The 24,331-nt window shown below is 38.7% G+C and overlaps 1 protein-coding gene across 3 annotated transcripts in view; it reads left to right on the top strand.

The window, feature by feature from the left end:
* LOC127454368 (plectin-like) overlaps nt 1-24,331 on the top strand; it is a 199,716-nt gene that overhangs the window by 78,722 nt on the left and 96,663 nt on the right. Inside the window, exon 1 of one of the 3 annotated variants that reach the window (XM_051721516.1) lies at nt 19,802-21,538. The exons of the other annotated variants lie outside the window; for them this stretch is intronic. Within the exon in view, the coding sequence (XP_051577476.1) occupies nt 19,825-21,538 (1,714 nt within the window). The 5' untranslated portion in view covers nt 19,802-19,824. Of the gene's footprint in view, nt 1-19,801; nt 21,539-24,331 lie in introns of those variants that run through there. 3 annotated transcript variants of the gene reach the window in all.

Raw genomic sequence — 24,331 nt, 5'->3', positions numbered from 1 at the left:
GATGTGTTTAGTGTATGAGCAGTCGTATAATGTATAATAAATATACAGTCTGCTTATAATACTATACTACACTAGGATATATCAAAATTTAAATTTTATTAACCTTTTCGCGCGTGAGTTTCTCCTATACTGACGGATCCCCCAGCGTGATTTCTTTAATGTGCGCTGTAATTTAAAAAAATCTTACCTTACACTTCACAGCAGATGCACTGGAGGGCAGATTATAAAACAGCAGGTGCACTGAAGTTCAGATTATATATTATCAAACATATAATGTTGTTGGGCCTCATGTATTCAGATAGAAGACAAAGGCAGGCCTAACAGTCATAAAAACATAACTCAAGCCCCACCTTCCAAGTCGTAAATTTTACTGATAAAAATTGCGCCAAAATCAAACAAAGGGAGTCCAAAACAGACTACAAATCCATGAAGCCTTGCTCACTAAAGGATCGAACTCAACTCCTATTGGATGAGGCACACAACAGAACGTCCCTCAAACATGACATCATCAGGAGTTGAAATAATTCTGAAATGCTTCCAGAATTCACTTCCAGCGACTTCGTTCACCGAATATAGACGTAGCTTTTGCTGCTCTCCGGTGCAACCTCGTGGCATAAGGAAGTAATGTCCGACTTGAAACTGTAGCCATACAATCTCCATCTCGCTGGACGAGTTGAGATTACTCTGTGTTCAACCAAAAAACTCTAACGGATCCGAAGGAGACCACCGAGCAATTCGCATCTTCATCCGTTGGCCTACAGAAGTGAAGAGATTAAAGATTTCTCTTCCATCTTCAATCAAGTCAACATTTCTGAGTTCTCTGCCAGCCCACCGAGAATCAACAGCCGTACCGCCCGCTGACAATCAACAGCCGTACCGCCCGCCGACAGAGCGAGGAAACGGCCTTCCGTCATCACACGAGCCTCAAGGAACCGGGTCAAAGTTAAAGGACGGAGGAAAACACATTCTACCTGTGTCCTCATGCGATACAAGTAAGAGGTTTATGTCTGGGCAGAGATAGAATATTATAGCGTGTTATTCTTGTGTTTCAAGGTTTTTGCTTGTACAGTTTACGGACCGCCATGTCCGCTCATTATTAATACTCAGGGTATTAATTATCACAAATTTGTTTTGCTGTATTATGGTCCAACCAAATTGGATTGTGCAATTTCGCCATCGCGGGTGAGACAGAAACTGAGTTCATCCATTAAAGAGTCAAATAACAAGGGACTTTTACGAGCCCCGCTCGTAAAACCGCGCCTCTGAGTGATGAACACAGCTGCTTTCTCTCCCGCTATCGCGAAATCAGCTTTAGGGCTGTCACTTAATCATCTCTCTCTCTCTCTCTCTCTCTCTCTCTCTCTCTCTCTCTCTCTCTCTCTCTCTCTCTCTCTCTCTTACTAATCACACACACACACACACTGTCACACACACACACCTTATGTGTTATAGGATTATTTTTATTTCCATATCTAATCATATCACTGTTTAGTTTGTAGTTGTAAGTCGGAAGTTTATTGACTGCATTGTATTAATTATTAATTGATATTACTGCATAAATAAACTTTGTTTATATTACAAAGGGAAATGTTTTGATTTTGCATATGCCTGTGTCATGCTGATGGGATGTCAGTGCTCAGATTCAAACCTTCATTCATTGTTTTTTTTCCCGAAAATCGATATTCTTCGGATGCCGATTTTCCTAAGAAAACAATCTAATATTGAGACTGTTTTACTATTTGGTTATTAGTCCCTAATTCCAGGGTGGTGCCCCGTTAATGATAATCCTTATTAATATTCTATTGATTGTTGAATTTGAATGATCAATAAGCTAGTGTTAATTTTAATTAATGTTTCATCGATGTTAACAATTAACGATTATCTTTGATAATTGTTGATTTTAAAAGATTAAAAAAGCTAACATTGATTCTCATCAATGTTCTATTGATTTTAATAATTAGTAATTATCTTTGATAATTATTAATTATTGCTAATAACCAAACTTGCTCCTAAACGTAGCACACTACATTTACTGGAGCCCCATATGAGGTTTTAATGAGTTAGATTCAATTGATTAATTTATATATTAATTAATAACTAAAGAAATAATTATTAATTATTTCTGATAGTAACACTGATCTAAACAACTGGTAAAGCCCGACAATGTGGTCTTTATATGCTTATAATGATTGATTATGATAGATAAGATGTGATCGTGAATGTGCTTGCCAGCTATGCACGCCACCATATTGTTTACATGCAATGCAGCATAAGGTTCTGAAAGCCTAGCCCTTCCACTTTCCCAACACCGGAAGTGGTGAGAATGGGTGACCAATGGAATGGGAGAAGGCTCGAGTAGACAAACTAGTTTGTATATTCTTTGTTTGACGTCAGAAAACATGGCCACAGCGCTGCATCAAAACAGTGCGCTCTGACGGTAACGGCTTTAAACTTTTATTTAGTGATTGTTTAAATGTTTGTAACATATAAAAATAAAGAAATTGATGTTGAAAAGAATATTTGAGCAGCTGGTTCATTATGACAACCGCTTCAGTCCCTGTTTTACTGGTAAACAGCACCACGAAGGCAGATCGCACCAGTTTGATCGAACGTGTCTGAGCCCAGACTAGTGTAATCACACCAGTTTGATTGTACGTGCATTCTGCATTTTAAAGTTAATTCCGTTTTTATGACTTGACTCCGTGATTCCATCCGTGCTTTCCACTTCTCGGAAATTATTGGGGCCCACACTCGGCAAGCACTAAATGCATATAAATATTAGCTTTGGTGAGTAAATAAAACTGTTTTTTAGGAATTGTTAAATAATGCAATGTTGTGAAATAATACATGGTTTAGACCTTAATTGCAATAGAAATGATAGTCTGACTTTGCCCAAAAATTACGTGACTGTTTTTTGCAAAATTATATTATGTGCCTCCTTACACGTTTCGCGGCAGTTCTTAGGTGAAATGTCCATTAAGTGCCACTAAAAACTCTCCCAAACAGATGAGGTTTTTAAGGTTGATGTTCTGTGGAGTTTTAAATCAACAAAACCTACCTCACTACCTTAAACCTAAACCTAACTGATAGGGTCATGAAAAGCAAATGTGACCTGAAAAATTCCATTGCTGAGGCAGCCACGTCAGTTTATGGTGCTTTTGTAACAGTTTTGGCTCACTTGTCAACCCGTGTGCTCTTCAGGACTCATACCCCGGTCCTTTGCACCACCATCAGTTGAGCTATTATGCAATTTAACTGCACTTGAACAAGCTTATTTTGTAGTCTGTTATGTAATGCAAATGTTAAAATGTATCGCCTTACAAGTGAAGACCTATAGTAAAAGTGTTTAGATGTCATAAAATAGCATTGTGGGAGGAACAGAGTGAAAATGACTTGTTTATGAATTTATAATCTGCAGTTTTACTCGTGATTTGTGTGAAAGTTAATTAAAATCATTGTTGTTGTAGCGCCTCTTGTGTTAATTTCATCAGGAATTGGTGCCGATATGTACAACAAGCCATGTAAAAATCATCTTGCAAAAATGTAGGTATGTACGTGAGTTCAGTGACTGTCGCATGTCATGCAACCAACCAAAGCTAGACCCCTTGGATAAATTACCATAAATTACCTTATGTTACCTTACCTTATGTTTTACTTACTCTACTTAGCATTATAAACACTTGAAGAACAGCAATATGCATAAAGATGCCAAACAAATATTTTTTACATCCCATATTTTCATGGGAAAATTTGTAAAATAAGCCTCTCCTTGATGAGAAGGCAAGACACTTAAATTGACACAAAAGACTCAGGCAGTGGTAAATCAGCTGTCTGGGTGTGTGGTCGCTATGGGGAAGACAATCATGCCGGTAAGACCTTGTCTATTCAATGATGCATATCTACAGTCCTAAACACTCTTACCTAACCTGTTATACCAAACACTTGAAAAGTTAAGTGACCCAAAAAATGACCATTAATTGGTCTTATCCTCCATTATGTGATGGTTTAGATTATCCCAATCCCATTTAAGTTAGTGCAGATCAGTCCCATCTCTTAAAAACCAAAGTTTTATTTGGTTGAGCTGCCAAATTGGGTCATAACCTCTGAAATCCCCAAACCCAAGTGCCTGCTCGCTCTTTCACAACAGCTCAATAAACTTGTTCTCAGTAACTACAAGCTAAATTTGTGAGTATGGCAGGACAAGCCAGTGTTTGTGCCTGAACGAAATGTTCCTAGAACAATGCTGGAATTGGATTAGATGTATGGGAGTTTTGGAGGAGGGGGCAGGACGGGGCAGATTTATAGACTCCATGACTTTGTGTGTTTATGGGCAGAACATGAAAAGAAGCTCTTGTTTCTTTGACTGCATTCCCCTGTCATTCTCCTCTATGTGCACCCTTCCACTCCGCTTGCCCCCATCCTGCACGCTATGGGGAAAATGGGTTTCAGATGGGGTGGTGCAGTCCACATAGGGAAGAAGAAGTGGTGGTGTGGTTAGACTGCTCACACAGGCCCACTGAAACATTTATTATCAGATGAGTCTGGACATAGGTGATATTCTGGGGGATCGGTTCTGGCGGAGCAGCAAGAAAGGTAGGTGGTGGTGGCCATAGAGTATTCTACGGGTAGTTGACATCATCAGCCAGAATGGGTAGTTGAGTTAAAGGGCAGAGGTGAGTTCACTGCATTCTTCAGTGATTAATAGTAATTATGTGCATTCCATCCTGATGGGCTGACATACAAACATCTGCCCTTGTCCTTAGCAGAAATTCATCTTTTGCATGTTTTTGTTATGTATTGTAGAAATGAAGAAAAGAATAAATAAATAAAAATGACAAATTCAATTTGTTATATTGCATTTTAGGTGAACATATGTTGCAATGTTGATTACAGCAGTTTTTAGTGTTGTTTGGTAAAGCTTACATCAATATGTCTATTGCTCATATTTTTTTTTTAACACATTTCTAAAAAGCCCTAACTCTAACACACTGTCTAAACCAGGCGTGGCATGGCTGTCCTACACTGGAAGCGTCAAAGTGAAAATTCTATATTATGTGCTGAAAACATGGTCCAATCAGCTGTGAGCTTGAGTAGACTTCAGCAACTGTTAAATAACCTGAATAGGCTCAATACTTTTATTTTCAACAGAAATCTAGTTCTCATCACAGTTGCAAAAAAAAAAAAAAAAAAAAAAAAAAGAAAGAAAAACTTTGCTGGTGAAGATGGTTGAACAGCATGGTATTTCTGATGCAGCTAGTTGACCAAAGAATTCTTGTTGGTTCTGGTAATTTAGTCTGCTGGGGACACCTGCATCCAAATCACTATACATACTGGTGACCAGCTATTCTGGTTTTTACCCAGGAGGAAGGGGATGTTGATTTCTGTTAAACGTTAAAGACCATTGAGACTAAAGTTTAAGATACAGTGGCAAGAAAAATTAAGTGAACCCTTGGATGTAATGACTGGTCAATACTCCTTTGGCAGCAATAACCTGCAGATTAGACCTGCACAACGTTCAGAAGGAATTTTGGACCTTTCTTCCTTACAGAACTGTTCAGCTCAGCTATATTCTTAGGATGTCTGGTGTGAACAGCTCTCTTGAGGTGATTCCACAGCATCTCTATTGGGTTAAGGTCTGGGCTCTGACTGGACCACTCCAAAAGGTGGATATTCTTCTTTATTTAAGCCATTCTGTAGTGGATTTCCTTCGCTGTTTAGGGTCATTGTCCTGCTTCAGCTGGCACACAGACACCCTAACATTAAACTTGGAAAGCATATTTACCTCTATGATGACAAGCGGTCCAGGCCCTGAAGCAGCAAAGCATCCCCAAATCATGATGCTCTCTCCACCATACTTCACCATTGGGATGATGTTTTCATGTTGGAATGCGGTGCCCTTTTTACGCCATACATAGTGCTGCATGTTCTTCCCAAACAATTCAACCTTAGTTTCATCAGTCCACAAAACATTTTCCCAGTAGCGTTGTGGAGTGTCATGGTGATTTTTGGCAAACTTCAGTTGCACAGCAATGTTTCAGTTGGAAAGCAGCGGCTTCCATCGTGGTGTCGTGCAATGGACACCATGCCTGTTTAATGTTTTCCATAAAGTAGACTCATGAACAGAGATGTTAACCAGTTCCAGTGATTCCTTCAAGTCTTTGGCTATCACTCTAGGGTTCACTTTTACCTCATTGAGCATTCTGTGGAGTCATTTTGGCTGGACAGCCACTTCTAGGAAGAGTAGCCACAGTACTAAATCGTCTACATTTATATACGATTTGTCAAAATGTTGACAGATGAATATCTAAGCTTTTCAAGATAACTTTGTAACCCTTTCCAGCTTTATGCAAAGCAACAATTCTTGATTGTAGGTCTTCTGAGATCTCTTTTTTTGCGAGGCATGGTCCACGTCAGCAGATGCTTCTTGTGAATAGAAAACTCAAAATGTTTGAGTTCTTTTTATAAGTCAAAGTAGCTCCAACCCACACCTCCAATCTCGTTTCATTAATTGGATGCAAGCTTTTCCAACTCCTGACTCTAATTAGCTTTTGTTGACGTCATTAGCATAGGGGTTGACAAACTTTTTCCAACCTACACTGTGAACGTTTGAATGATGTATTCAGTATGTACAAGAACAATACAATAATTTGTGTGTTATTAGTTAAAACAGATTGTGTTTGTTCAATATAGTAACTTAGATGTAGATCAAACAAAATTTTAAGGCAAATTTATATAGGTAATTCCATAGGTTTCACATACTTTTTCTTGCCGCTGTAGTTTTGAGGTCTCTATTCAGACAGCAGTTGAGAGCAGAACGTTCTCTTTTTCTGATTTGATGGAGTGATGCTGAATCTCTGCTTCTCTCCCACACTGATCTTTGACTCATGAACAGTGCTGCATCTCCTACTGTGCTCCCAAATCAGGGCTGTTTCAAATTCCCAACAACCTCCCAACAGTTTTTCCTTTAGAGCTGTTTACTGCTCACAAAGTATTCTTGTGTTTTACTTCCATGCGATCATGTTCCAACTCCAAACCTGGCTTATATTAGTAGACATGTAACAAGGGATTAGATTAGATTGTTGAAAATGTATATATGGAATATATGACCAATAAATATATGGTTGCTGACTCGCTGTTGATGTTTGCATTAAGGTGTGGGAATGAGCAGGGATCTGGTGATAGGACATTAGATTGATATCTGGGTCACAATGCAATAATATTATGATTCTCTTTTATTTTTTTATTGTGACTCAAAACTGTAATACATTGCGATAGTTTACTCACTTGTTTCTCAGTTATCTTCATTGGACTTCTGAGAAGTGCTGAACTTCCTGCTTTCCTACATTGTAGGGCCATAGAGTATAAGCATGTGAGAACAAAATGATGTGATGGAATAGAGGACCTTGCTTTCAGTGTAATAATTATTACACAAAACCACTTGCAGTAGCTGTATGGAGGATCTATATGGACATCCTTACAAATGAATGAATGAGATCGCTCTGAGTTAGCATTTCGGTCAAACAGAAATAATTAAATGTTTGTTGACCTAATGCCATAATACGTTTCGGCATTATTTTTTTACTTTCAGTTTAGTTTAATTATTTTAGGGCTGCCAGAGTTAGTGTGTTACATGATATAATAAAAAAAAAATTATCTTTTAAATATGGGCTGTCTAGTGTTATTGCTGTCTAGTGGCATTTTTATGCTTGATTATGATTGTCCTGTTCCTTCTCAGGAAACCTCTGAGAACTTTCTACAATTTTTTGACAGTACAGTCTTGGAGATCAAGGCTTCTATTAAGCCATCAAAATTTGATCCCCCTATGATATGTTCACCAACTGCTTTGTTAACTTTTTTTCAACCAGTCACCTCTGCCCAGCTAGCTGATCTTGTTTCTAAGGCTAAATGTTCCAGCTGTGAGACAGACGTTATTCCAGCTCATCTTGTTAAGGAAGTGTTTGAAACCATGAGCCCAGCTTTAACAGCTATTATTAACAGCTCTCTAGAAAATGGAGTTGTCCTGCCAGTTCTAAACATGCTGTTGTTCACCCTCTGCTTAAGAAACCTCATCTTGACCCATCTGTCCTTAGTAATTTTAGATCTATTTCCAAACTGTCTTTTATCTCAAAGCTTTGTGTATTGTCAGCTGAATTCTTATCTTAGTGCGTTTAATATTTTAGATACATTTCAGTCTGGTTTCAGATCTTTGCACAGTACTGACACTGCACTGCTGAAGGTCAGTAATGACCTGTTACAAGCACTCGATACTGGATCGCATGTTGTGCTTGTCTTGTTGGATCTCAGCGCTGCATTCGATACAATTGATTATAACATTCTGTTACATCGTTTGGATAGTGTGGTGGGCATTCGGGGTGTCGTCCTGCAGTGGTTGGCCTCATACCTCAAAGACAGGACTTTCTCAGTGAGCACTGGGAAGTATTCTTCTTCGTCAGCTCTCTTATCGTGCGGTGTGCCTCAGGGGTCCATTTTGGGCTCTCTTCTCTTTTCGCTATACATGCTCCCCCTGGGTGCTATTTTTCAGAAATACAAGATTTCTTACCATTGCTATGCTGATGACTACCGGTTAAAACCGACAGTGGTTGTCATTTTGAGGTGCTCTGTGACTGTTAAGATATTAAATATTAATATTAAATATTAATATATTGAGGATATTAAATGTTCGATGGCAAATAATTTTTTGCAATTAATTGTAAGTAAAAGTGAATTGTTTTATGAAAAATGAAACTCTTATCTGTCCCTCGTTGTCGCTGCAAAACTAAGGGTGGTCTGGCCTTCTCCGCTGCAGCTCCGCTGCCCTTTCACGTGAGGTCTGCTCCTTCATTAGCTAGTTTTAAATCTGTTCTTAAATCTTATTTGTATTCTCTATCTTTTGATAATCCTTAGCTTAAGTGTTTTATGGTTTAGTTACACAGACTGTATTCTGTTTATTGCGCTATATATTTTGTATGCCGCATGTTGTTTATTAATGTTGTCACTTGCGTATTTGCTCCTGTTTTTTTTTAATTTTTTATATATGTTTTATATTTTACTCTACAGCACTTTGGTGCAACTCTGTTTCTTTTAAATGTGCTCTAGAAATAAATCTTGACTTGACTTGTTGATGAAGGCAAGTTGTAAAGGTTTTAAATGTTATATGGTGTATGAAAAACTAAAACAATTAATTTGTGGTCATTTAATTTAATTTTAGTTAGTTTTTGTATCATGAGAATGTATTTTAGTTTCAGATTTAGTTATGTTTTTATTTTGATTATTATTATGTCAATTATCGGAAAAAAATCATTTAGCTTGCATTTTAGTTTTCATTAATGAATATAACACTGGTCTTTAGACTTGCCCTCTCACGCTGCTTGGCATGGGTGGTGGCCAGGCGTCTGACAGTGCTCAGTGAGGGCTAATCTGATATGTTGTATTTCTTTCCACTGAGGAAATGGACAAGCCAGGGTGATGCATGACTCATGTTGTGGAGAACACAAGGGAGACTTGTCATTTTTTCCCATGGTACATAATGTACTACTTTTCCATAGACACAAGCAGCCACTGAGAGACTTGAAACAGCCATAATCTTGTACAAAACCCAAGACCATACGCTGCTTCTGATGTCAGAGCTATTTTTAATGTGCACCTCACATACCTCAAGTACAAAATGCTGGTTTCTTCTGGAAATCCTCACCTTTTTCAAAACTTTTTCTCAAAGTTGGTTGGTGGTAGCTGCCAGAAATAAATTCTAACATTATCACATAGGAAATCAACATGTTGACTCCGAGGGGCAGATTCACTAAACAGTTGCACTGAGCACTCGCAATCAGCACTGAAATTGTGCTGCCTCTTGAGTATTTAAACGAAGTCATTGTCATGCATTCCTTTGCATTGAAACACGCCTAAATTCTATGTGCATTAGGTTCACTGTAGATTGCACTTTATTCACAAAAACTGCCTGCTGCAATTTAGGGGCTGTTTACACAACAACGTTTTCAACTAAAAACGGAAAACTTTTTATGCGTTTTGGCTGTTCGTTTACACGACAACAGCGTTTTGGGGCCTGAAAACGCAAACTTTTGGAAACAGGTTTCAAAGTGCAAGTTTTTGAAAACAATGCCGTTATCATCTCCATGTAATCATACAAAAACGTGAATTTCTGAAAACGATGACTTCATGCACACACGTATTACGTGTTCAGACTATAGGCATGCGCGCGAGTAAACATCGCACAAGACATTCAAAACTACAATGGCGGACTACAGGACTGTGTTTGTGCTGCTCAAGATTTTGAGTTTATTGACGCTTCTCCAGCAAAGTGTAGATTTACTGCATCACTACTACGACCTGCGATCGCCATCTTCATTGTTGTATTCACCGCTTTGTGGAAGAATGCTAAAGTGCGCAGGCGCGTAGTGTTTCTTTACAAAGTGACATCACCAAATAATGCCCTGGAATGCATAATACAGCATTTTAGTCATTTTTGCGGATCCGTGTGAACGGGGATCGTTTTGAAAATGTTGTCGTCTGTACGTGAAAACTTTTCCGTTTTTAGTACATCGTTGTTGTGTAAACGTACCCTTAGATTGTGCTATTATTTAAAAGAAGATTGTTATGACCTGACATATCCAGAAGCGCACATTTGGCATGTTTAATATATGATTTAAGTGCCTGAATCCCAGTGATGGTGCACAGTCCCGGCAGGGTGTGTCAAATCTGGTGGTCTGCGGCTATATAGTGCTTAGAATTGGGCCACAAAATGGATTTGCCCGTGCAAATTGCGTTCTGCACACACTTTTCCTGATCTGAATAATCCCTTTAGTAAATGGGGCGCTAAACCAGCGCAGAGCACGTATGCTAATAAATAGGGCATTTATTGTGCAGAATTCATTCTTAGTGAATTCCCCCCCGTAAGTTCTTGTACCGTGAAATTAACCCTATTCAGCCAAATTAGTGACGAGCGCCATAGCCATCAGACATTCCTGCATCAATCAAGTCTGAACGCATTTCCTTCTAGCGCTACTAATTCAACTTCCGAGACTCAGGTTCTGGTCCCATGGAAACCAGGAAGTAATCGTATTCACATAAAAAATGTTAAACACAATTCAGAGGTTTTTACTCCATTGACGGTTAGGTTTAGGGTTGGGGTTAGGATTAGGGTCTAGAGTTAATAAAATAATCATTCATGTTCACGGTATTACTATCATTTACAACTACAAATACAACTTTTGCCACCACCCAATGGACATTTCTACCAGGAAACTGGGGGTGTGTCTCATTTCTAAAATTGTGCATCCTCATTTCCTTTCCTTGCGTCCTTGCTCTGCCCTCACAAGAAAAGACATACTGTATGTTTAACAACAGTAGGTGGCAGTGATTTGAATTTCGGTAAGCACAGATCGATTTCAGCAACAAAACATTTGTGTACGGTTGCCGAATTCACAGTGAGAACAGTCTGACTTGTAAAGGCACTTGACTACGCTTGCTAATACTATATATTCATTCACTTTGTTAAGAAAGTGTCTTGCTTAATAGGTTTCAACTAAAGAGTTTTTCAGAATAAGCAATGGTTTTGTGAAAAGCTTGAGACCTGAGATCTCAAAAATATTTATTACCTACACCTTGGAAATGATTCTTTGCTGGCTTGGCTCTGATTTGGCAGGAAAATCGATTAGAACTCCTCCCATTTACTGGTTCTTTCTCCTTGCTCATAGTCCTGTAGGCTCATGCCCTCTCTATCGAAGAGTATGAAGGCTATGCTCACATTTCTCAAAGCTTTCTGGCTTGATTTTTCATGTCAATTATAATCTGTTTATCTGAGAAATAATGTCAGGAATGTGCAGAGCTCTTCATTCTTTTTGTTGTGCTGGAAAAAAATGATCCTGTCTTTGCACTAGCTTCGTTGTGCTGTTCAGAAAGAAGCTTGCCCACTTGCTGTGCATGCCTAGAGCAGCCTTGTCCAGTTATGGCTAGATTTTGCTGCATCATCTCTTGGTTAAGTCTGAGGTTAATCACATTTGCTCACGCCCTCTTGCATCTCAAAGCCTTGGGTGCTAGTTAAACATGCTTTTAACAAAAGGACATTTTCAGTAGTTACAGGCGTAGTTACAAAGTATGTTTGTGTAAATCTTACACAAACATCAGTCACAAAATTTCAGGTTCATATTTTAACACCAAAAGAACAAATTAAGAAATTATGTTTTGCATTAGGAAAATGACAACAGTACAATTTTTAAAGTACAATCAAGTATACAATAGTAGTTGGCATTGTTGGACTGAATTAAATGTATTCTGATTTTAATAAGACAAATAATTTTTCTTGGACAGGATGAGTTTCATTACTATATTACAATAATGCAAATGATTTTTTTTTTCTCTTCTAATTTAGTAATGAGTATGTTTGGTGGAAATTGTCATGAAAATAATGCCACAGTTCACAAAATCATAACAGTCACAAAACAGGTACAGTATATTTGTCTTGGTGCAAAATATCAATTCTTTCCTTCTTTTTGATATTGGGGTGAAAAATTACCAAGACTATTCTTTGTTCTCTCATTCACTGATTCATTACAAATTAAGCTCAATAGACAGTTCGATTTGTGGCATAATGTGGATTACCAAAAAAAAAAATAAAAAAAAAAATAATAATAATAATTTTGGCTTGTCCCACGTTTATTTAAAAAAGAAGTAAAAATCGTGGTTATAGGCACTAAAAATGGAAATGCAGTCCATCAGTGTTAAAATACTCACTGATTCAAAAGTATAGCCACAGGACGTAAACATAATTTTAGTGTAATAAAATCACTTAACCTCATCTGTGTTAAGGTATATCTATATATTACAACTTTGTCGTTCATGGCAATGTAACGGCGGTAAACCTTATAATATGGTAAACACTGTAATGCTGGTAAATCTGAAATGGAAAGAGGTCTTTTGGTCACTTGGATGTCAATTAGAGCAGGTACTAGAGACTCTTGAATACACATACTGTATATCTACAGTACTATGAGCCTCATTTAGCACCAATTGACTGTGTGATTGGCTGTTTTGGGTGTTACAGACTAGGAGTATAAATATAACAGGAAATTGAAAGACTGCACGATAAGGATTGCTTGACCTCAGTTGTTTTATTATGTTGGAGTTGGTTCAACACAAACACATTTGTGGAGAGAGTTGCCAGCGATGTTTACATCCTCAAGATCATGTGATAAGCTGCAGAACCAGATAAGAGTTTTGCCTCACTTAAGTCAGTTTTGGATCTCTTAAGATCATAAATTATCATATTTTTCGTATTCTGACTAAATACATTTTTGGCAACAGCTTGATGGATCGGTAGGTTAAAACCTTGACATGGACTTTTATTTTTTCCTGTCTGCTGCCACTGAAGTCACAGCTCAGGATAGTCGCTAGTGAAGTGTATTCTTGTGGTGTCAATCAGAGTAATTAGTCATATGGCAGCAAGCAAGTTGTGAACGTTCAGGACTGAATGCGCCAGCCAAGCAATTGCCATTGAGATGAATAGGAACACTAAAGGATAGCTCTGTCCAGGTATAATAGACCTCATTGATTCCATCCATATATGGATCCTGATCAACTGAGAACAGGAGATCCAGTTTCCTCGCGGTGTGAACAGGTGCTGTAGGCTAGAGGTGATATTGGGGCTTCTGACAGCTGAAGCTCTGTCCCCAAATAAAGGGTCAGCATAGTCACCAGCCATGAGGTGAGAGCCTGAATGTTTTAAAGTCTGAATGTATTGACTGCATCCCATCAAAATCCGCAAATGTCAACTACACCCTACAATATACTTCTCTGGTGAAACTGTTGCGATATATACAACAAGCCATGTAAAAATTATTTTGTAAAAATGTTGGTATAGTAACAAGATTCTATAAGATCAGGTTGCTTTGCATGTATGCGTTAGCATCTAGCTAAATTCCTTACTTTAACAACTCCATGTCCTAACTAGGTATGATGCAACACTTTTCAAGCATATTATACATGCACACTGAATGCAAAACTGCTGCTAAACATGAGACAATGTCAGCCAATCAGAAAATATTTCTGGACCAATGAGATTTCACAGTGGGCGGGACTACTCAGCGTGATGCTGCAAATGCAAACCAGATGATCCACAAAATGTCCTTTCTCATCATGGCTCGTGAGCTGCAATAGTTTTGACATCTATTATTATGTTTCTTGTACTTTGAGAGAGGCTAACACAATGCCTATGTGTGGCTTTCAAATGTTAGCAAATAATGGGCAGAACAGCTGTATAGTATGTATAGGGTGTAGTGTGTACTTTAGAGAGGCTGCACCCTTAACAGTAGAGGCCCATTCTGTGTGCTCACACTGATTTGCATATATGAAACAGTTTGGATTTCCTCAAATGTTCTGAATATGAATCACAGACAAGCATCTGTTGCACTTTGTTCTAGTTTAGATCCATGGAGCAAGGACAACACATCTGAAGCTTTGGAGTGACAAATACTCATGTGGCACTCATCTGTTTTACGCAACTGTCATTAATATGTGATACCATTTAGTTTTTTGGTCTCGCCAGAATTTGCATCTTAAAAAGATTTGCATCTGAGGCCTGATGGTGAATTGGATGAAGTCGTGTGGAGGTTTGAATGAAATTTAATCTATGTACTGTATGTTCTAGCCAGATCCTCCTTAATTATATTCCACCTGGTGGAGTCCCTCTGTTGCCATGGACACATGCAAAACTGACCTCTAGAGCATGTCGACATTTGTCAGCTGTCTAAAGGGGGAAGGCAACACTTTACAGTGGGCAGAGGTCCAAACCTTAACGTCTATTCTGGGCAAACTGGGCACACATAAAAAGAGCTGAAATTATCCAAATGAAGAGCTAGGTTCTTGACTAAATCAGATTAGATGACCTCTTATTTGTTCTTTTTTGTGTTGCTACACATTTTACAACGGGCTAGTTACAAGTGAGCTCTAAGCACCTTAAGTGATTGACATTAGAGTAATTCAGGAACAAATCACTGTAATTGTGTGAACAAATATGATCAGTGAATCATTTCAGCTTAATAATTATGAAGAAATTTCTTTTTCTTGGAAAATCTTAGTATAGGTTACTGTTTATTTTTTCCAGATTTAGTTACCCTGTGTTTTGTTCATATTATTAACTTTTCATATGTAGACAATAGACATTTTGTGTAATATGTCTCAAGGTATTTCCTGTTTCCTGTAAGTAACTCCATTTAGTATCAAGTGACTCATTTGAACATTTTGTGTACATACACCTGGATACATGGCTTGTGGAGATTAGAAATGCATACCATTTTGTGTTGTAATACAATGAGTCCACCCTTCCTTTTGTACTCTGAATTGTTTTTAAAACCGTTTTTTTTTTTTTTTTTTTTTTTTTTTTCTGGTTAAGCTTGGTCAGAACCTTTCAGACTGAAAGTGGGCTCTCTGGGGTGTGTTGTCCAGCAAATAAATCAAGGGAAGAGAGAAAAGAAAATAATAAAAACACAAAGAAAAAGATAGAAGATATTGTACACTAAAATATTATATTGTATACTAATAGAATATACAGTGCAGTATAAATGTAATACTTCATATATATAAAGGACGATCTACAGTATATACACAGTATATTTAATATGTATACCACTAATATATATAAACATAATAAGTTATATATAAGAAAGAAAGAAAGAGATAGAAAGAAAAAGAAAGATACAGTATATAGATATAAAATAGTATAATTAATTGTCTATAGTATATAAATATAATAATGTAGATATAATAAAAAAGTAGATATTAATTATATAGTATATATATAATGTAATAAAAAATGTATACTACTAGTATATACATATACAATATATATAGAGAGAGAGAAAGAAAGAAAGAAAGAAAGAAAGAAAGAAAGAATCATTATTGCTTCATTTAAAGAGACTCAATACCACTTCTAGTGCAAGAATCCACGTTATTAAAATTATTAAGTATTATGATAATATTTATTACAAGCAATGACGTATATTACAAAACAAACAAAAAAAATTATAACAGATGTGAGGTGTCCTGCACAGCTGCCCAGAAGTTATTTTCATGGTGTTGGAGCCCTGTGAAAGAGGATATTTGACGTTCCCGGAACTTACACACTGTCTGTTTCCATGGTGATTAAAAAAAACAAAAACATTTGTAAACGGCTGTTTGAGGTTTGAGATGGAGCACATGAAATTGCCTACTACTTTTTCCTATCACTACAGATACAGTATACTCTGAAAATTGGTAATTGCAGTGGGCATTAAAAAGTATCTACTCAGTTTTTCCAGAAGAGGGGATCATAGACAATTAGTGGAACTCTACCCGTCTCAGTTTCTGCTCACTGTATCTGCATCTGTCTGTGTCTGTCCCTGTCTTTCTCTCCCTCTTATATCACACACACCATGATCTTGGTTCCCTTGAAAGGTTAGCAGCAAACCACATTTCTTTATTTAGTGGACACTCTCATAGGAAACTAAAATTCAGCAGCTATATCGAGAAATATAGAGCCCTAAATGAATTCCACATTGGTTCTTTCAGACTGTTGCATCATGTCACTGTACTGCCAACAGTGCTTGTAAAATGTGCTTGCTGTAATGCTCTCAGTATTTTATCTTCTTTTCCTCTGCAAATGACTCATTTCCAGAATAAAAATGAATTGAATTGTCAAGGAAGTGTATCAACAACCAGTTAGTAAATCAGTGCATTTTACATGAGCAAAACATTAATGTTCATATTTTTGTTCTGCTGTATTGGTTCTGCACATGTTTGCGCTTACTGTTAAAGAAGTGTATTACATTGATATCTGCACATATTGGATGCAAAACCTGAACTGGCCACTAGTTCAGTGTATTTTAAATTAGCCTCAGGTCAGTATAAGCTAAACATTAACCTTTATGTTTTCTGCTTGCTTATTCTTAGTTCTTATATCTACAGTATGATTGCTATGAGAATATTTCTATGTGAATGTTTGTTTGTATTATTACAATACTGACATCAAGAGATGACACTATGCTTCTTTTCGGTCAAATCTTTTCACTTTCACAAAGTTATCTCTTTCTCTGCAGTATCAGCTTTGAGTTATCAGTTATATGTAATTCATGTTCATATCTTCTGTACCATGCCAATAAGTTGATCTCTAATCAAAATGGGTTGCTGTCACTCCTGTTTGCATGTACTGTAGAATGTGGTTAAATAACCAAACGTAAAAAAGCATTCCTGAAATAAAGATTTTTGAGGAATTATTTGAGGCATTCATGTGCCTGTACGGCAAAAGGTGTGTCTTGTCACACAATATGAAATGTTTAAACTCTGCTTGCCTAAGGTGGGTGTTAGTAACTGTGTCTTTCATCTATTGGAGGACATATGTGAAGGGTGTCTCCTTTTTCTAAACCCATATTTTTATTGACCAATTTGCTCTCTCCACTGATAAGATTGTGTTCAACAGGTGTGTAATATGTGATGGGCACTGCTATTGTTGGTTCTTCATAGACATTGCTGTACATATGCTTCAGTGTGACATAGGTGCGCTGAACAGACAATTCTTGGTAACATTTTTAGAGACCTATTTTTGGCTTCCAGTACTTTTGGTCATTATCTTTGCAAGCGTGACCTACAATCCAGTCACAACTGTTTAGACTCTGCCGACTGGGTTATTTGATTCTAACAGTTTCTTCCTTGCTTGACTAAGGTGGGAGGAGCTGCCTGGATCACAGTACTCAATCTCTTTCTCCCTCTTACACACACCCCCTCTCAATGCAGCTCTGCCAGTCTGCTATGTTCACTTAGGAGGAAGGCTGAGAACAGAAGGGAGCAGTTTTCCTTCTCTAAGTTTTTCTTTTGCTTCTGAGAAAGTTTGAGAAGAAAGAAGTAACTCTCTTGATTAGGAGGGAAATAAGCTAAACAACAGCGGACAAGCATAAAATAGTAGGTTATATTTATTTTTAGCTTCCTTCTTGATTGAATTGGTAGCTCGTGGCAGCAGGCTCTGCCACAGGACCCTGAGGAGTGAGGTCATCCGGTGTTCTTCTTTGGAGTACCTGTTCCTGTTAACTCAGACGCTGTAAGACTCACTAAGGAAGCATAATGGTTGCTGGAATGGTAATGCCCCTTGGTAACCTGAGGGCCATCTATGAGCATCTTTTTCGGGATGGTGTCATGGTTGCCAAGAAAGATAAACGGCCCCAAACCAAGCATCCTGAGATTCCTGGTGTGGACAACCTGCAGGTGATCAGAGCCATGGGATCACTGAAGTCCAAGGGATATGTCAGGGAAACCTTTACATGGAGGCACTTCTACTGGTACCTTACTAACACAGGGATTGTTTACTTGCGTGATTACCTGCATTTGCCAGCGGAGATCGTGCCCACTCCACTACAGAGAGTGCGACGCCCAGCTGCCACTCTGGCCATCGCCCATAGGGCAGCCCAGGTACAAGCTATTCAGGGTCCAACTTCTTATGTCCCCAAGCCAGGAAGGATGAGTGCAGAAAACCAAGAGGCTTTGCTGGATCGGCAGGGGTACCGCCGCAAAATGATGAGCACTGATGAGTCGGAAATTATTGAATCCAATGAGAGAACACCGCGATTTAGAGGTCGTCAAATGGCTAGCAGTCAAGTCAAACCTAAAGAATCATGGGAATCAAAGGAACAGCCCATGCTTTCAGATACTCGTGGTTACACCAAAGGAATGGAATCGATTGTTAGGAGGAAGTTTGCTATGGATACAGTTTCTCATATGTCTCCTTTTGAAACTAACCATGCTAAGCCATTTAAACAGGAACAAATTATAGAAATGGAACCCTTGGAATGCACCACATCAACACTGCTTCAGAAAACAAAAAAGGTTAACATCAGCTTGGATATGCCAACCAGTTCGTCAACAGAGAGGGCAATAGCAGTGGAATCTTCCATGTTCTCTGTCCCTAATGAAGAAGTTAAAGAAAAGCCCAAGGAAGAAGTGTTTGTCGAGGTCTCTCAGGCAACCACATCCACAGTCGCTGCCAACAGCAAAATAGCTAAGGATGCTCATCGTCCTACTCCTTCAACACCAAAGGTGGAGAAAACACCTAAAACCACAATGACCAAGGGAAAGGCCATAGAAAATGTGTTTGTCAAAGTCTGTCAGGAAACAACATCTGCAGTAATAGGTGGTAGCAAAGTGACTAAGGATGCTTTTCAGCCAATTCCATCGAAACAAAAAGTGGAGAAAACACAAAAATCTGCAATGACCAAGGATAAGGTCACAGAAGATGTGCATATCAAAGCTTCTCTGGAAACAACATCCACAGTAACTGCCAAAATGGCTAAGGATGCTGCTCATCCTACTCCCTCTAAACCGAAGGTGGAGAAAACACAGAAAAACCTTGTGACCAAAAATTTGCAGGATGTGCCAACTCTTTCATCAACAGTGGCAACAATAGTAGTGGAATCCTCTGTGTCATCTGTACCAACTGAAGCAGGCAAAGAAAAGGCCACAAAAGATGTATGTATCAAGGTCTCTCAGGAAAATACATCCACAGTAACAGGTAATAGCAAAGCAGCTAAGGATGTTCCTTGTCCTACTCCATCAAAACTGAAGGTGGAGAAAACCTTTGTGACCGAAACTGTGCAACCTGTTTTGTCAACAGTGAGTACTGAAGCAGTTAAAGACAAAGTTGTAGAAGATATGTGTATCAAGGTCTCTGAGGAAACCACATCCACAGTGACTGGCGATAGCAAAATGGCTAAGGATGCTCTTTTTCCTACTTCCTCAAAACCGAAGGTGGAGAAAACACAGAAAAGCCTTGTGACAAAAAATGTGCAGGAAATGCCAACTGTTTCATCAACAATGGAGACAACTGCAGTATTTTCTGGCTCAGCTGAATCTGTCAAAGAAAAGCATAAGGAAGATGTGTTTTTCGAGGTTTCTCAGGAAACAACATCTACAGTAACAGGTGACAGCAAAACCGATATGGATGCTCTTCATCCTTCTCCAACAAAATCAAACGTGGGGAGAAAAAAGAAAACCACAATGACCAAAAATGTACACAAACATCCAATCAAGAATGAAAAAGCAGCCATTACAATAGAGACCTCAATTTCACCAAAACATGAGCCAACTATTCATGCAGCTGAGCCAAATACCTCCATTAACACTCAGATGTCTCTTGAATCATCAATGCTGCCTCTGTCAAAGAAAAAAGATTTGGAAATAAACATTGATAAGAAATCAGAGGTTAATGTGTCACAACACACCCCTGAGCTTTCTGTAAAGCAGAGGTACAGTGATTCAGCCTCCACAGCAAGACTGCCCACAGTACCTGCTTCTGTTCAAATTTTTAAGGAGCAACAGAGAGCACCTGGTTCCCAAAAGGCTGAGGGAGCTCAAAAAGCATCCAAGGATCATGAAACTATGCCATTAAAAGTTAATGAAAAGGTGGAGACTCATGCTATTTCTACTGCTGAGGTCAAGGCAGAGGTTAAAGGTCACAAGCCTGAACCCACCATTGTATCTCAAGCCCCATCTACAGGTTATGATGCAAAGATAAACACAGCTGACACTGTGAAGACTTCAGAAGTATTTGAATTAGCTGTAATGAAATTGGAGTCTACAACAGCGACACACAAACTGATCGATTCTGTTCAACAAAAGCCATCATCAGCAAAACTGAATGAGGAACCTGTTGCAGAGATGAAAACTGAAAAGGACAGAGATATAGAGGATGCCTCAAAGCCTTTAAAAGGAAAGATGAAAAAGAAATCTGCAAACAAAACTTCTGTTTTAAAACAAGTTCCACTTGTGGTTGAGGCAAAAGCAGCAGAGGTAAAGATGGCTGCCCAGGATGCTTTTAAGGTTGACTTCCTTAAGGTGAAAGCCCCCGAGCAAGCTGCAACACATGATTCTGCGAAGACATTCCCTGAAGGAATGCACACTGCAGAAAGCATGCAACCAACAGCTGTACAGAGTGAGTCCCCAGCACACAAATGGGAGGTGGAGCTTGTTCAGCCTTTGGCTGAAAAACGAGAGGTTCCGCAAGGAAAAACTTCCTTCACACAGAGACGGTGGGAAGCACCAGCAGCTTCAGTGTCAGCAGCAGCAGCCTCAGCCCAGTCCAGCCCCCTCCCTGAGCAAGGGGAACCTCCCAGCATTGCACAACACGCAGCCGCTGCTGATACACAGCAGAGTAAAGAGAGGCAGAGAGGGCTCTCGGATAGCAAGGCCACTGCACAGCCTGTCATCACTGGCCCTCTTCCTGCTGACGAGATCACCTGCGACGTGCAAAAGCAGCCCAACGACGACGCCATGCGGAAAAAGATTGTTGTGGTGGAGGAAGTGGTTGAAGTGCAACAGATTGCCAGTCCTGGTGCAGGCCAACCTGTTGCATCCCCACTGCCAGAGATTGTAGGAGATGATTTAGACTATGATGTCTTGGAGGAATTGGCCAAAGAGCGTGGCTTTCTGCAGGGTACTGACGAAGAGACAAGTTGGGATCATTCACTGCAAGAGCCAGAGTCAAAGACCTTCCCCAACTTCACTGAAGGTACAAGAGCTTTACAGTTCTATCTTACTCTCTTTCGCTCGTGTGCTTTTGAAGTCAGTAGTACTACTCCAGTTACCATCATTACTTGCTGTGTGGGAGGTTCAAGGTGACTGCTGTGGTGTCAGAATAGCTGCACTGGGCATGCTTGAGAGACATGTAACTTTATATGCAATGTGCCTGAGCTCTATATTTACTGACATAAACTCAATAAATAGGTTTTTTATTTTTATTTTACAGGCAGTAGTGTTGTTAGTGTGAAGAGAAGTTCGCATGCTCTGCAGCATATTCAAGTGATATTGTTGTGGTTTAAATTCACATTAGCTAGTAAAAAGAGGTGAGCTGTATAAACACTCATGGAACTTTTTCCATAATACATTTGTTGTCTATGCAGTAATGCACATCTGAAATACTAACTTTTAACTCTATCAAATTGTTTTTTGGATGGATATTTATTCAGATTGCCATGTTTGTAACTGTTTCTTTCCACAAACATTTTTGAAATTAACTTCTTAGTGTGATTCACAACAGATCCACACCCATACCATCAAATTATGTGTGGAAGGTTTCAAAACCACACTTTTTATTCAACATATTGTGACTGGCTAGCTTGTGATTTTGGGGTTTTATTCGTCTTGAAGGGGAATACCAGACTGGTGGTTATAGGCAGTTAAGCAGCACGTTTCTGACAGGACAACAATGTTTGGAGTCAGTTTCTCCCTCCCTGCTGCCAAACATAGCCAAATGCTAATCCTGTTCTCTATGTTGAAAAAACCTTCTTAGTCTTTGAGATTCATGAAACAACAACACTAGTGCTGTGCTATCATGAATCTGTGTCACTGTTGCAGGAAGCACATGTTTTTTGGTTATTTCCTGTGGTTAGTTCTCCCTTGTCTCTGGTTTCCAGTGGTCAGCTATTAGCTAGTCGTGTGTCTGCTTTTTGTAATATGTAATGGGGCATAACACAGATAAGGTTTTTCATCCCAAAATCCACCACTTTCTCCCTTCACTCAATCTCCACCAGATTGTGCAATATGAAGCTCTGGAATGCGTGCTGGTTTGTTTGTGTGCATTTCAGGTGTATTGTGTTTCAGGTGTTATTAGATACAAAATGAGAAAGATACTGAATCATATAAGAACTCAGTGGCTGCATCCCAATTCACATTCTATCCATACTGTTTAGTATACAAGATAATATTTAGTGTATCCCAAATCACAGTGTGCTGGAAACAGTATGAGGAAAATTTCTGGATGGTATGCTAATTACATTGAATTTTCAAAGTGTACAATCATGCATTTTTGCCCACAACCCCTCATGCTACAAAAAAGCTAGAGTTTGCTCCAATTCTCTATTCTATACATTTTCAGTTGAAGATAAGTGATAAAAAAGCTGTCATGGCAGTTTATAAATGTATGAACCTAAAAGTTAAAAGGTGTATGTCATTTTTTTCAATTTAAACAACTTTCTGCAGCCCATGTCTAATATGTAGAAACAACTGTAAGTAAGCCAGTTGTAGGTTGATTCGAAAGGTGTAAACACTCTTTTGGTGCTATCTGTTGTGCTTTGTTTGTTTGAGCATCCCGACCAGCCATGCTTGTGCCATTTGTCAAAATGGCAGACGTGGGACGTGTTCAGGAAATCTGTTTATTTATCATTATTTTTACAGTTTTGTTTGGTGAAGCTTAAGAGGCAAATAAATGTAATTACTGTAAATATATATGCTGATTAGCACTGATTTGCATTGGCATTTTGTATATCAAAGCAATCTGCTAATGAATCTGCTAATAAAGCCTGTCAGGCGAAATTATAAGACATTTGGCGTAGTCACGAGAGGCATGAGGGTTTTAAGTAGTACCAGGAAGTAGTCAAATTTGACACATACTGGGGTGTTTACTAGGTGTCTCACATGGGAAATATCCTAAGACAATTAGCCTTCTGTTTTAGTGTTTTCTGTTTTGGTAAGTCACAATTCCCATATTCCATGCAAACACTAACAGATTTAAAGAGGAAGCATACTTTATATTTTATTATGCTTAGATGTCACAAACTCCAACAACACACAAACTCAAGTCAGCTGTGCTTGAGAGATGCATGCATCATAATTTTCTGCTGCCCCCTACTGTATCTTTAATGAGCTACCTATATGACAAGAGCCACTGCCTTTAAATCACCTTTAGCTGAAACAACAGGTGCTCTGTCAATTTTGTTTTTAATAGCACACAAGGAATGAGATTATTTATGGTGCCTGGAACCTATTCTCCATCTGTTATGCCCTGAATGCAATAGTTTAGGAATGGTTTAGTTTGAGATGTTTTGTAGCATTTTATTCAGTTCAGTCAAACGTGTGTTGTGTCAGTATGCTCTTTGTTCTTGTTTTTTTGTATCCTCCTCCATAAATTCCTGCATGTTTGTGATGTTGCGACAGAGCCTCTCTGATGTTTTCAATGCCACATGATTGTGGGGCAGTGTGTGAGTCATTTAGTGTCGAATTTAGAGCCAGATCAATCTGACCTTTAAGAAGTCTAGTCCGACACAATGTATCAATGGCTGGTGTTGTGACTTCACAGAAATGAACCAACAAAGAAGTCAGTTAATTTGGTTTCTGTAGTTTTATGCTATACTTATGTAACTGTTCCTTCAGTTCCTACATGTATGTAGGGAAACTTTTTGTAGTGGTAAATCTTGAGGTAAATATGTCTGATTGTTTGGTGTGTATTGCGTTACATTTAGCAGGCATGACTAGTTGAGCTACTCTGACACCTGGTAGGATTATAACCATGTAGTGGGAGCTAGTG

Source organism: Myxocyprinus asiaticus, chromosome 16, assembly GCF_019703515.2.
Source record: "Myxocyprinus asiaticus isolate MX2 ecotype Aquarium Trade chromosome 16, UBuf_Myxa_2, whole genome shotgun sequence".
Lineage (NCBI taxonomy): Eukaryota > Metazoa > Chordata > Actinopteri > Cypriniformes > Catostomidae > Myxocyprinus > Myxocyprinus asiaticus.
This window is presented reverse-complemented; position numbering and strand designations above follow the sequence as displayed.